The 13,426-nt window shown below is 37.2% G+C and overlaps 1 protein-coding gene across 2 annotated transcripts in view; it reads left to right on the top strand.

Moving 5' to 3' along the window:
- Positions 1-3,384: 3,384 nt before the first annotated feature.
- TM2D1 (TM2 domain containing 1) overlaps positions 3,385-13,426 on the top strand; it is a 50,485-nt gene continuing 40,443 nt past the window's right edge. For both annotated transcript variants that reach the window (XM_021679943.2, XM_021679945.2), the window contains exons 1-2: positions 3,385-3,550; positions 5,652-5,725. In XM_021679943.2, coding sequence (XP_021535618.1) covers positions 3,393-3,550; positions 5,652-5,725 — 232 coding nt within the window. In that variant the 5' untranslated portion in view covers positions 3,385-3,392. The remainder of the gene's footprint in view (positions 3,551-5,651; positions 5,726-13,426) is intronic.

The raw sequence follows: 13,426 nt of genomic DNA, 5'->3' as shown, positions 1-13,426 counted from the left end.
TGATCTGGGGGTTGTGAGTTCAAGCCCCACATTGGGTGTAGAGATTACTAAAAATAAATAAATAAACCTTAAAATAAAAATCTACTAGAGTTTTGATATTATGAATTTATCACAAGAGGAAAAAATTGCCCATCACAGTCAAATGAAAAAGAAAATTTTTTGGAGGGTAACAATCTTTTACCTCTTAATGTTTCTGTCCTAACCATGGAAATGGGAGTCAGGTTGGTTTCTTTTCTTCTTCTTCTCCCCCCCCCCACCAAAGATTTTATTTATTTATTTTTTAAAGTAATCTCTACACCCAATGTGAGGCTCAAACTCACACCCCCAAGATCAAGCATTGTACGCTCTACCCACTGAGCCAGCTAGGCACCCCCAGGTTGGTTTCCTCAGGAAGTTTTGTGATAGGTGAAACTATCTGTTAATGTAATAAGGTCTATACTAAAATCTTAGCAATGGAAAGAGCCAATGTGCAGAGCCCTTAAATCCCAGAGGAACTTTTTTCAGTCTTCACTGGTAATCTTTCCTAATGCTTTTTTTTTTTTTAAAGATTTTATTTATTTATTTGAGAGAGAGAGACTGAGAGAGAGAGCACATGAGAGGGGGGAGGGTCAGAGGGAGAAGCAGACTCCCTGCCGAGCAGGGAGCCCGATGCGGGACTCGATCCAGGGACTCCAGGATCATGACCTGAGCTGAAGGCAGTCTCTTAACCAACTGAGCCACCCAGGCGCCCCCTAATGCTTCTATACAGCAATTTCCATATTGGACTGAGCTATTCATGTCTTTTGCTTCCTACAGAATTCTATATAATTTTTATGTAACAAAGAAATTTGGCATTGAAAACATACCTAGGATTGAGATTTAAGAACTTACTAAAATGAGAAGATGTAGTAATCATGTGATCAGAGACTATGTGTGCAAAGAAATAAAGTAATGTATTTTACAAACCATAAGAAAATAGATTAAGGGGCAGTAAGAAGAGAAAGTGATTTTTTTCGGTGAGGGGTTATTTATTTGTATTTTTGGTGGAGAATGTGGGCAGTGACCTGAGAAAGTGAATTTTTAAGTGTACCATTGGTTCAAGAGTTAAAAATTCTGTATTGTTTCTTTACTTTTGTGGGAGACTCTTTTGTTCTTTTCAGTTTATACATTGTAGGAGAGAATGAAGATAATCATTAGAACCATAAAAATAGATTTTGTAATGGGATTAATCAGCAAAGCATAAGCATTTTCAGATAGTTAATTGTTCAAATCTATATGAAAAATGACACAAAGATCAGCAATATTCCTGCAGTCATCAGGAAAATACCTAATTTTGTTGTAATTTCAATAAACTCGGACTAGAAAGTCTTCCTTTCACATCCTGATTATCTTTAGATTGTATTTTGAAAATCAAAGCAGAACATTTTGAAAGTGTATTAAAATGGTGGTCAAAATGCAAAGTCAGTGTCTTTTATTACCAGATAATAAGGTAGCAGATATTCTGAAACGTATCCCTGGATTTTAGCTAATCCTTGACCCCAACCCCTTTGCTAAATTTCATCTCAGGATGAAGCTGAGAGATGGTAGTTGAGTTGTACGTTATATATATTATCGGTATTATTTTAACTTAATAGTTTTCTAGGCTGTATGTTTTTAGATGGTCATGTATCCTATGAAGATACAACTCTGTTCCTCCAGTTTGGCCTGGATTTTTAATTATTCTTATGACTAGTGACAGAGTCACAACATTTTTAATTATTCTTATCTAGTGACAAAACATTGTGTACCAAGTACTGTTTTGGGGGGAATATCTTAATCCAAACCCTTGTCCTACTACAGTAACTAGTACAAGCTTCTATTTTAACAATTGTCAAATAGTACTTTAACTGTTTAGCTTTTCCCCTAGTAAACATAACGTGTTTAATTACTAGGTTCTTGTCTCTTCATTTTTTGAGTCTGTAGGGTCTTGCCTGATGTTGGGCACATAGTAAATGCTTGATAAATATTTCTATGGAGGGGAAGAGAGAGAAAAGAAAAGAATAAAGGGAGGAAAGAGAAAAAAGAGAGAAGTCAACTTAAAACAGAAAGTTTAAAAATTGAACTAGTAAATTTCAAATTTCCTATCACTTAAATCTTTAATTAAGCATAAATATTTTAATTTAAAAATACCATAGTTGGGGTGCCTGCGACTCTTGATCTCCAGCTTGTAGGTTCAAACCCCAACTTGGATGTAGAGATTACTTTAAATAAAATCTTCAAAATAAAAATAAAAATAAAAATAGCATAGTAATGCCGAAAAAGTGGTTTAAGAAAAATTTTAACTGTAGTTTCAATACTAAAATATTACTGCAAATAATTTCATGTTCTCCTATTCCAAAATGATACTTCCAATAATACATTATCCGACGCTTCTTAAAGTGTGGTTCTGGACTAGCAATCTCAGCATCACTTGGAAACTCGTTACATATGCAAATTACCCTGCCCCACCCTAAATTTTCATAATCATAAACTGAGGGTGGGTCCCATTCTTGGTGTTATAACAAAGCTTCCAGGTAACTGATACGCCCTAAAATTTGAGAACCACTGCATGATGCAATTCTTCAAAATTAGTGCTACTATGAATGAGAAGACACCAAATTCAAATATTTTTACGTTAAAAAAAAAAAGAAAAGATGGCTTAAACTTTCACTAAAGAAAATAAACGTGTTGCCCAGGATAAAAGATATCCCCACTACAGAATTTTTAGAATGTACAGAAATTTAGAAAGAAGAGATGGAGGAAAAAACCTCCAACTTTTCACTTAGTGTAGTCGTAAATTCTTTAATATCCTTTTCTTACAGGCCCTCTCGCTCGCATAAATGTCCACTACTAAAAATAAGTGTAATGCCTATTTTTGTGATGGAGTCCCTAAGTTCTGTTTAAGAGCCTTCCCTAAGTTCTTCTCTAAGCGAACAGATAGGTCATTATATCATAAAAGTGAGAGCACAGATTCTGAAATCGGGCAAATATCAATTTGATCCCAACTCAGTAACTAAGGTCGACATGTTTTTTAGCGTCGTTGAGCCGGGCTCATTATCTGTAAACCCAAATCCTACCAGGCTTAACCAAATAATGTTTGTAAAGCGCTTAACAATCTCCGGGATGCCGCTGGCACATTTGTAGGTGGAAAAGTCACAGCAGGGTTAGCTCGGGAAGCAGTGGATGCAGGGCCGCTGATTCTCAAAGCCAGCCTTCTTGCGGATCTCAAAGACAAATCACAGCTCTCCCAGGTAAATCCGCGGCCCTGTAGGGGAAAAAACCAGCCTCCAAACGAGGCACGGTCCCTTTAAGAACCTCGCTCCCTCCGCCCTTCTCCCGTCCCCGCCTAGGCAAAGGCGGAACCGGAAGTAGTGGGGGACGCGTTGGTCCCCAGCATGGCGGCCACCTGGCCGGCTGCTCCGGAGGCCGTGGCCGCCCAGCTCCTCGGTGTCCTGTGGTTCGTGTCAGTCACCACGGGATCTTGGGGAGCTGCTGCCATCGCCGCCGCCGGCGGCGAGGAGACGCTTAAGTGCGAGGACCTCAAATTGGGACAATATCCTCTGTGAGGACCCCCCCCCTCCGCCTTGGGGGTGAGGTAGATTAGGGTTCGCGAGTGGGTCGCGGCCCTCAACAGGGGCCAGGGTTGTCTTTAAGGGATTGGTGACTTGTGGCTTTTAATGACCGACGGACTTTGGGATGTGAAAAAAGATGTGGGGGTGGGAAGGACAGCGGTCACCCTGTGTGATTTCCTTGGGATTTTACTGATTGTTAGCGCTTCATCTTCTGATCCACCTATTATTATTATTAATTAATTACTGGTGGGCTTATTTGTTCAACAAACACCTAGATCCTGAAGTATGCCAGGCCCTGTTCTAGGCACTAGTAATAAAAAGATTGATTGTTAGCGCTTCCTCTTCTGATCCACCAGTTTTTATTATTAATTAATTAATTAGCGGTGGGCTTATTTGTTCAGCAAACACCTAGATCCTGAAGTATGCCAAGCCCTGTTCTAGGCACTAGTAATAAAAAGATTAATAGGCTCCACCCTAGAAGTTAGCTGACTTGGGGGCAGAGACAAATAAGTAGTTAATAACGATATATTCCTTGTATATTGCCCAGTTATCATTAACTCTTTGCTTATTGCCTTACATTATCCTCAAACTCCGTGAGATGCCAGACTGTCAGGGGGCAAACTCCTGCTCCGTGTTGTAACTGTAGGCCAGTTATTTGAACTCTGTTTTCTCTTGAGTAAAAATGTAGATAACAGTGGTACCAACTTAAAGGTTTGTTGTGAGAAAGTAGTGCAAGTGAATCACATAGAACAATGCCTGGCACATAGTAAGGACTATCTGTGTAATTTATTTACAGATGAGGAAACAGGCTGAAGGGGTTAAGTGGATCTGTTCATTGTAATAGCTCTGATGATCCATATGAAATGGGAGTTACAGTCAAAGTAAAATAGCTACTTTTGTACAAAATTAGATCATTTAATAGAAGTTGTAGAGCAGAAAAATTAATAACAGAAGCCAGAGATATAAGAAAGACTTGAGACAAAATTTTAAAATTAAGAAAATTCTATCATATAGTATTTTTTTTTATCATATAGTATTTTTATGTAAGTCGGAGAGAGACAGCCATTATTAGATGCTTACACAATAGCTCTAATTTACTGAATACTGTTATGCTTGAAGTTTGAGAGTCACAGACCTAGTAAGTTGAGTCTTTTTTGGCAAAAATGTCAGAGCGATTCTAAGAAATAATTGGATGGTATTAAGAGTTGTACGATTTGAACCTTAGAGAGGTGTGGCTGAGCATTTGGTGATGAAAACTGGAAAATGTCTGTTACTCCTGGCATGAAGATGAAGTTTCCAGTAGTGCTTAAAAAAACCTTAAAGAGGTGTCAGGTTCTCTGTTTCCAGAGACGTGAAAACCTTATTTATCCCATTTTAGTGACAATAAAATATTTAGGAAACAAAAACCGCCCACGCGTGTTTTGAAATTAGAGGACAGTTATTATACCTATTTTCAAAACTTAAGATCCTGTTGGGGAGACCATGTAGACTCACCTAAAAGAACTATCTTCTCTGCAGTCTAATGGAAAGCGCTCTAGGCTTGGAATCAGGAAACCTGATTTTACTCTCTATCACTTGTTACATGACTTTGGATAGGTCTCTCAAACTTTGAGCCTCAGTTTGTGCTTCTGTAATATGGGAATAATAGTATCTACTTCACAGGGTTATTTGTGCTATGTGAAGTTATGTATGTGACAATACTATGGGGCCCCATAAATTAGTTCAGTCAAATCTCTGGAAACTGATTTTTTCCAACGTGAAGCTCTCTTACAATAATTTGGTAAAGATTTTAATTTCCAATTTTCCTTTATGCTTTGTGCTGACTGATGTTCTTTAAGGATGGCATCCTTTGCTAGAGCTTTTAATATGTATTAAGTTAATATACTTTTCCTGTAATAAATTAATGTTCAAGTAGTATTTAGTGACGCTAAAGGTATATTTGTGGTTGTGCTTGTTGCTTTGGGCCAACAGCTTTTTTTTTAACGTGTGAATGTAAACATGAGTATATAATACAAGATATTAAAGATAAGATGATAATGTTTTGTGTTGGGATGTGGTTCATATTTCCTTAACTTTTCTCACATATATTTGTAAAGATCCAAAAATAAATGATGCTACACAAGAACCAGTTAACTGTACAAACTACACAGCTCATGGTAAGACTTCCAGAAACATGTTTTTAAAAACAATTTTTGAAACAGGACTTCATAAATCAGTGTATGATCACTAAAACTAATAAATGTGTGCTTTTTCTTGAGTTAAAACATTATTCAGTCTCTAGAACAACTTAAATTGGAGAACTGGCTAAGGGTTGTTAATTTAAGAAGAATGTTAATAGTTTTGTGAATTGGAGAGTTTTATATATTCATTCATTTTTTTTAAAACCTTTGAAATCAGTTTATGTAGCTTATGTAGAGATGCTTCTTAACTTAGATTTTTAATTACTCGAAAAGAACTTAAAATGGGACTGTTAGCCCGGTTAGGTCCAATGAGGAGTTGTATCACCCATATTATACAGTTCTAATTTAAACTTAGGTACATCCTAAGTATGAAAACAGTACAGTTAGGATTTTAAATACGCATCAATATTTTCTTTCTTTTTTTTTTAAAGTATTATAGAGATGTTTTGATAATAGATACCACCCTCAGCCTAATGATTTTGAGGAGCTTCTGAATTCTAAAATATGTGGAATGCCAGATAAAAACTAATGAATTGTTCTGATTGGTCTTCTATAGGGGTATGTGTTGGAAGGGAGGCAGACAGAGTATATTGGAACTAGTTAGCCTTCTTATTTGGCATGGTACCTAATGATGGCAGTTACATGGTATTATTTTGAGAAAAGAGCACCTATTGAATATATACTGAGTTATTTAAGGGAGGCAGGAAATAAGACAGTAATTGATGTTTTCTTTTTAAATAAAGTCTCTCAAACAGATTCATTATGTAAATGAGATTAAAAGAATTGTTTTTCTTTCCTTTTTTTTTTAAAGATTTTATTTATTTATTTGAGAGAGAATGAGAGAGAGAGAGAGAGAGAGCACATGAGAGGGGGGAGGGTCAGAGGGAGAAGCGGACTCCCTGCCGAGCAGGGAGCCCGATGCGGGACTCGATCCAGGGACTCCAGGATCATGACCTGAGCCGAAGGCAGTCACTCAACCAACTGAGCCACCCAGGCGCCCCCTTTTTTTTTTTAAGATTTTATTTATTTATTTGACAGAGAGAGAGAGAACAGGCAGGGGGAGTGGCAGGGAGAGGGAGAAGCAGGCTCCCTGCTGAGGAGTGGGGAGCCCAATGCGGTACTCTATCCCAGGACCCAGGGATCATGACCTGAGCCGAAGGCAGTCGCTTAACCAACTGAGCCACCCAGGCGCCCAGGAATTGTTTTTCTTATAGCAAAACACTTCCATGTTTTTCAGCATATTCAAATAATTGACCTCTTGCGTTGGTGGTATAGTGGTGAGCATAGCTGCCTTCCAGATAATTGACCTCTTGATTATGAATTCGTATATATTTTAAAAAGCAGATCTTCTTTTATCTTTTTATATCTTTATATTTTGGCACACTACTAGCCCAGTTATAGTCAACAAAGATACTTGAAAATAAGTTGTGTTAAACTTTTATAATTGGCATTTAGCTACTATTCTGAAGTAGTGAAGTTTTACCATATAAACAGTAATAGGTTTTACATATATGTATATATATGATTTGTATAGTAAATATTGCTTAATATGTATACATATATTTAATTTAGATGTGTTAAAGGAACTTTTTTTTTAGTTAATTTATAAGTATACTCTGATTTGTCTGTTTTACATTTCAGTCTTTTATATTGTGCTTTCGGAACACAGAATAGAGTTAACATATAAAGCAATGACTCAGCTTTCAGATACTCAACCATTTATATGAAAGATATTAGAAATCTGTGAGTACTGTTTGACTCAGGTATCTAACTAAATTAGGAAGCAGGCAGCCACCTATCTCAAAAAAGCATTTTCTAGCCTGTAGGGTTCTTTGCAGGTATGAGGATTTTGAAGGAAATTATGCAACTAAAAAGAATAGTCTGCCCAAAAGAGCTTTGCTCTTCATTTAGGAGTCTCTTGTGTAAAATAAGGTTGAATCCACTTGTGCAATTGTAGATAAGTAAGTTTATAAACCTAAAAAGTCAAATGATCAGACTAGTAGGAAGTAAAAGGACTTGGAGCTATTATGGTACTATCATGGCTTATCAGGTAAGTACTCATAGTTGATGTAAGTCAAAGAGCAATAACAATAAAAGGAAGGTTTTCTATAAAAGGGAATGATATGATTATTCATTTGGAGAGAAGAAACCAAGTACCGTATTGAATGTGGGAACATATATAAAATGTGGATTAATAAATAAATGACTTTAAATCATTGTCATGATTTTAAGAAGAAAATAAAGTTTCTGAGACAAAGATGAGTCACAGGGTGGCTGCATATGGATGTATAATTTGTACATGACACCAGTATCTAGCTGAGAGCTGGGATAGATTCTGCTGTCCCAGCCCAGTGCTCATGAGGCTGTGTCTGTCCATGGGAAGTTTTTCTTTTAATTGCCTTTTTAAAACATACAAGGGCTAGTGGAGTAGTCATGGTGAATCACTTCTAAGTTCTGATCAGAGAGGACATCTAAATGACCCTTGAAACATGGTTTTGGGTCCTAACATGGAAACTGATTAACAGGAGAAAAATATTAAGAGTTGTGAAAAGTGTGAGTTAAATGATCTTTCGCAGCCTCCAGCCAAGATTGTTCTTCCTCTGTTTTTTCACTGTGTACACGAAGGACTATTACAGAATCCTCAAACTAAGTTTAATTTTCTTTAACAGTGTTTTTTGGGTAGGGATAAGAACAATGTTTTACAAGAGGATAATTTCAAGATAAAATTATTGGGACCAAAGGCAAAGTAATTCAACTGTAACATTAAATTAATGTGATCTTAAAATGGTTCCCAGTTAGAGATACAGGCTTCCAGTTATGGAATGAATTAAGTCACAGGTATGTCAGGTATGGCATAGGGAAGTCACTGGTATTGTAATAGCGTTGTCCGGAACAGATGGTTGGTACACTTGTGAGCATAGCATAATGTATAGACTTGTCCAATCACTATGTCCTATGCCTGAAATTATTGTAACATTGTGTGTCAACTGTATACTTCAATTTAAAAAATAAAAAATAAAAAAAACCCCTAAGGACAACCCATCACAAAAAGTCAGTGAGACCTTTCCAAATAAGGCAAATTCTTAAGGTATAACCAATCAAATAACTTCCTTGCTTTGCTTCCACTTCTCTATAGAAGTCTTCTAGCTCCTGCAGGTGGGCAGAGCACTCTAACCACTTCCAGTTTGGCATAGCCCGATTCAAATTGATTTTTGCTCAAATAAACTCTTAAAATTAAAAAGAAAAATATTTCCATTTAACCCAGTGCCAACTAACAAGCATATTTATTTATTGAGAAATAATTTGTAATAAATAATTTGATAATTAAATTGACTAAAATAAATGGATCAAGATAATTACCTTAATGAAAAGTTATATTATAGGATATTATTTATTGGTAAGTTATTTACTGTATTTATTGAGAAAAATTACATGACAGGCTTCTACTAGGTGGTATAGATGATAGATGAAAGAAGACACAATCTCTGCCCTCAAAGAGTGTTCTGTCTAGATTGTACAGACATACATAGGCAAGTGTTTTCAATTTTCCAATCAGTGAAATACAAAAGTATTTAGACTCCATCTCTAGAAAATTTTGCTCTGGTCCTTTGGCAGGGCTTTCTTATTTTGTTAAGTTTTTATTGAAATATATTTATAGGAAAGTACACATAAGTGTAACTCATGATTTTTCTCAAGCTGAACACATTTGTGAATGCTTCCAAATCAAGAAATAACATTATTAACATACTAAAAGCCCACTCATGCTCTCTTATACTCACTATTCTGCCCTAGTGGATAACCATTACCCTAACTTCTAACAATATAAATTAGTTATGCAAAGAGTGTGTTATTTTTAGACTTTTTATTTGGAGATAATGTCTTTTTTCTTTTTAAAATATTTTTATTTTTAAAATATCTTATTTTTTTTTAAGATTTTATTTATTTATTTGAGAGAGAAAGAATGAGACAGAGAGAGAGCATGAGAGGGGGGAGGGGTAGAGGGAGAAGCAGGCTCCCCGCCTAGCAGGGAGCCCTATGCGGGACTCAATCCCGGAACCCCAGGATCATGACCTGAGCCGAAGGCAGACGCCCAACGGACTGAGCCACCCAGGCACCCCTATTTTTATTTATTTTTAAAGAGAGTGTGAACACATGCACATGCCCCGGGTGAGGGGGTGCAGAGGGAGAGAGAGAATCTCCAGCAGACTCCACTCCCAGCGTGCAGCCTGACACTGGGGCTTGATCTCAGGACCCTGAGATCATAACCTGAGCTGAAATCAAGAGTCAGACGCTTAACTGACTGAGCCACCCAGGCGCCCTTACTTGGAGATAATTTCAAGCTTACAGAAAAGGTGCAAGAATAAGAGTAGTACAAAGAGGGATGCCTGGGTGGCTCAGTTGATAAAGGGTCTGCCTTCGGCTCAGGTCATGATCCCAGGGTCCTGGGATTGAGCCCCGTATCAGGCTCCTTGCTCCGCAGGGAGCCTGCTTCTCCCTCTCCCTCTGCCTATCGCTCCCCCTGATTGTGCTCTGTCTCTCTTTGTTTCTTTCTCTCTCTTTCTGACAAGTAAATAAATAAAATCTTTAAAAAAAAAAAAGAGTAGTACAAAGAACACCCATACATCTTTTGCCCAGATTCGCCAGTTGTAAACACATTATTCTTCTTGCTTATCATTGTGTGCTCATGAATTCTCTCTCTCTCTGTTTGTATGTATTTTGCTCCTATGTGTGTTTTTCCTAATAGAGATATTCTAGTTGCTGTAAACTTTAGTAAATTTAATATATGTACTTTACCATCCATACTCTAATTTTATCAAATGACCCTAAGTAATGCTTTTATAACATTTTTTTTGCAGTACAGGATCCTAAGATCAGGTTTTGACCCTTAAATCTGACAGATCAAGACTATAGTCCAGAGCCATGATGTTAACTGGAGTAGGATTCCAAATCACTTACTCCCTAGGTCAGTCCTTTTGATCATTATGAAACATCATTGTTTATTTCTGATAGCTTATTTCCATTTAAAAAATAATGCTACTTTTTATAATCGAGAAATACTGTGTACTTGTACTGGTTTAAACTGATGCCATCTAAATCATAGACATTGGCCAGAGCAAAACTTTTTTTACAGGAAATCTGAGAATTGAGTAGTTTTCAGGTTGTAGCATGTTGCTTAATTTTGTCTACTAGTTAACATTTATTGGTAACTGGCTTTCTTAGTCTTATCATATTGATTTGTTATTTTTGCTTGTTCCTGAAATCAGTGTAAGCATGGAATTATGGTATAATGGAAAGAGTATTGATTAAGAAATAATGAGTGTTAACCTAGGATTTCCAGAGTCTTACTTATAAGGCTTTTGTCAAGTCATTTAATTTCTTAGAATCTAGTTTTCATGTTTGTGAAAGGAAAAAAAAGGAGCATATTACTAGTTTTGTCTACTTAATAGGGTTTTTTTAAAAATAAGGTCAATGAGACACCTGGCTGGCCCAGTCAGTAAGCATGCTGCTCTTAATCTCAGGATCATGAGTTCAAGCCCCACGTTGGGCATAGAGACTACTTGAAAAAAAAATAAGGGTCAAAAGAAATTACCATAAAGTATGTAAAAACAAACTCTAGGGTTGTGGGCTTCTTTTGATTAATTTTTTTTTTTTAAGATTTTATTTATTTGACAGAGAGAGACACAGCGAGAGAGGGAACACAAGCAGAGGGAGGGGGAGAGGGAGAAGCAGGCTTCCTGCCGAGCAGGGAGCCCGATGCGGGGCTCAATCCCAGGACCCTGGGATCATGACCTGAGCCGAAGGCGGATGCTTAACGACTGAGCCACCCAGGCGCCCCTCTTTTGATTAATTTCATTACACAAAATCTTCCCTTAGTGTTACAGCCACTCCCAATGTTATATTCATATCTCATGTCAGGTTCATTCTTCGTTTTCTCAATATTGAAGTTCTCTAATTTGCTAGAGTGGAGAACCTAATACTTGTTGAACATTTTCTGTAATCAAGTATCATGCTTTACACACCATATGCTTTTACTACATACCCAATACCATTACAAGAGTAATATCCACATTTCACAGATGACAAAAACAAGATTCAGTGAGGTTTTGTTACTTACTCAAAGGAACAAACTCGTTGACAGAGTTTGGACTAAACCCAGATTTGTCCAGTTCTGAAGTCCTGCTCTTTGGAGTTCACTGTCAATTCAAAGAAATCTGATTAAATCAGTATTAATGTTTCTCTTATTTTCTCATGTAATCTCTGTATATATTTGGAGCAGCAGCTTATCCTTCCTCACTGAAGTATATAATTTTCATCCCTTGAAATAATTAACTCATACTTCTCTCAAACCTTAGAATCCTTGTAGCAATGTGGTTTCGTCTTCATTCTGGTACCTCTTTCCACTGTTTGTAGCTTTCCTGAGGTTCTGAACCTGGAGCATTGAGCATTTTTCTCTCATATGTCTCATGTCAACTATAAATCATTTCCTATAATAGAAATGATAAAATACCACTGAAAACTATAATTGTCAAAATTTATTGTTTGAACAATTAATAGTATCTAATTGAAAATAGAAAGGTATGATTTCTTAGTATTTAATATTCTTATAAGGCCTTTTTTCAACTCACCTATCAATGTTTGATTTTTTAAAATGTTGTACAGGAAACTGTCATCTCAAAAAACAATTTTTAGGGCGCCTGGGTGGCTCAGTTGGTTAAGCGACTGCCTTCGGCTCAGGTCATGATCCTGGAGTCTCTGGATCGAGTCCCGCATCGGGCTCCCTGCTCGGCAGGGAGTCTGCTTCTCCCTCTGACCCTCGCCTCTCTCATGTGCTCTCTCTCATTCTCTCTCTCAAATAAATAAATAAATCTTTAAAAAAAAAAAAACAAAAAAAAACCAATTTTTATTAGGCAAGGTGTATTGGACAATAACCCCAACTGGAATCATAATTATAGCATTTTGCATTGCAAATATCTCTTTAAGATCTGATTTTAGATAGTCTGCAGGAAGATCTCACAAGATCTGGCTGTAAGACAAGAAAGTGACAGCTTCAAACTGAGCAAGTAAGTGCAAGGTAATACGTTTGAGGAAGATTATCTAAAATTTAGCAGTAGAGGGGCACCTGGGTGGCTCAGTCCGTTAACCATCTGCCTTCGGCTCAGGTCATGATCTCAGGGTCCTGGGATCGAGCCCCACAAAGGGCTCCCTGCTCAGCGGGGAACCTGCTTCTCCTCCCTCTGCCTGCCACTCTGCCTGCTTGTGCTCGCTCTCTGTCTCTCTCTCAAATAAATAAAATCTTTTTTTAAAAAAAAAGATTTTATTTATTTATTTGAGAGAGAATGAGAGCGAGCACATGAGAGGGGGGAGGGTCAGAGGGAGAAGCAGACTCCCCGCTGAGCAGGGAGCCCGATGCGGGACTCGATCCAGGGACTCCAGGATCATGACCTGAGCCAAAGGCAGTCGCTTAACCAACTGAGCCACCCAGGCGCCCAAATAAATAAAATCTTAAAAAAAAAAAAAAAAAGAATTAGCAATAGAATTCTGTTTAATGGCACAGTTTGCCAATCCAGAACTTACTATTTTGAGGATTTAAAAAAATTAAAGATCCATTTTGAGGAAAAACTTGTGTTTGTAGATTTCTTGCAGGTCACTTGTTTATGGAAGTGGAATGGGCCTCAT

This window comes from Neomonachus schauinslandi, chromosome 4 (genome assembly GCF_002201575.2).
Source record: "Neomonachus schauinslandi chromosome 4, ASM220157v2, whole genome shotgun sequence".
Lineage (NCBI taxonomy): Eukaryota > Metazoa > Chordata > Mammalia > Carnivora > Phocidae > Neomonachus > Neomonachus schauinslandi.
The sequence above is the reverse complement of the archived record's forward strand: the minus strand, read 5'-3'. Positions and strand labels throughout refer to the sequence as shown.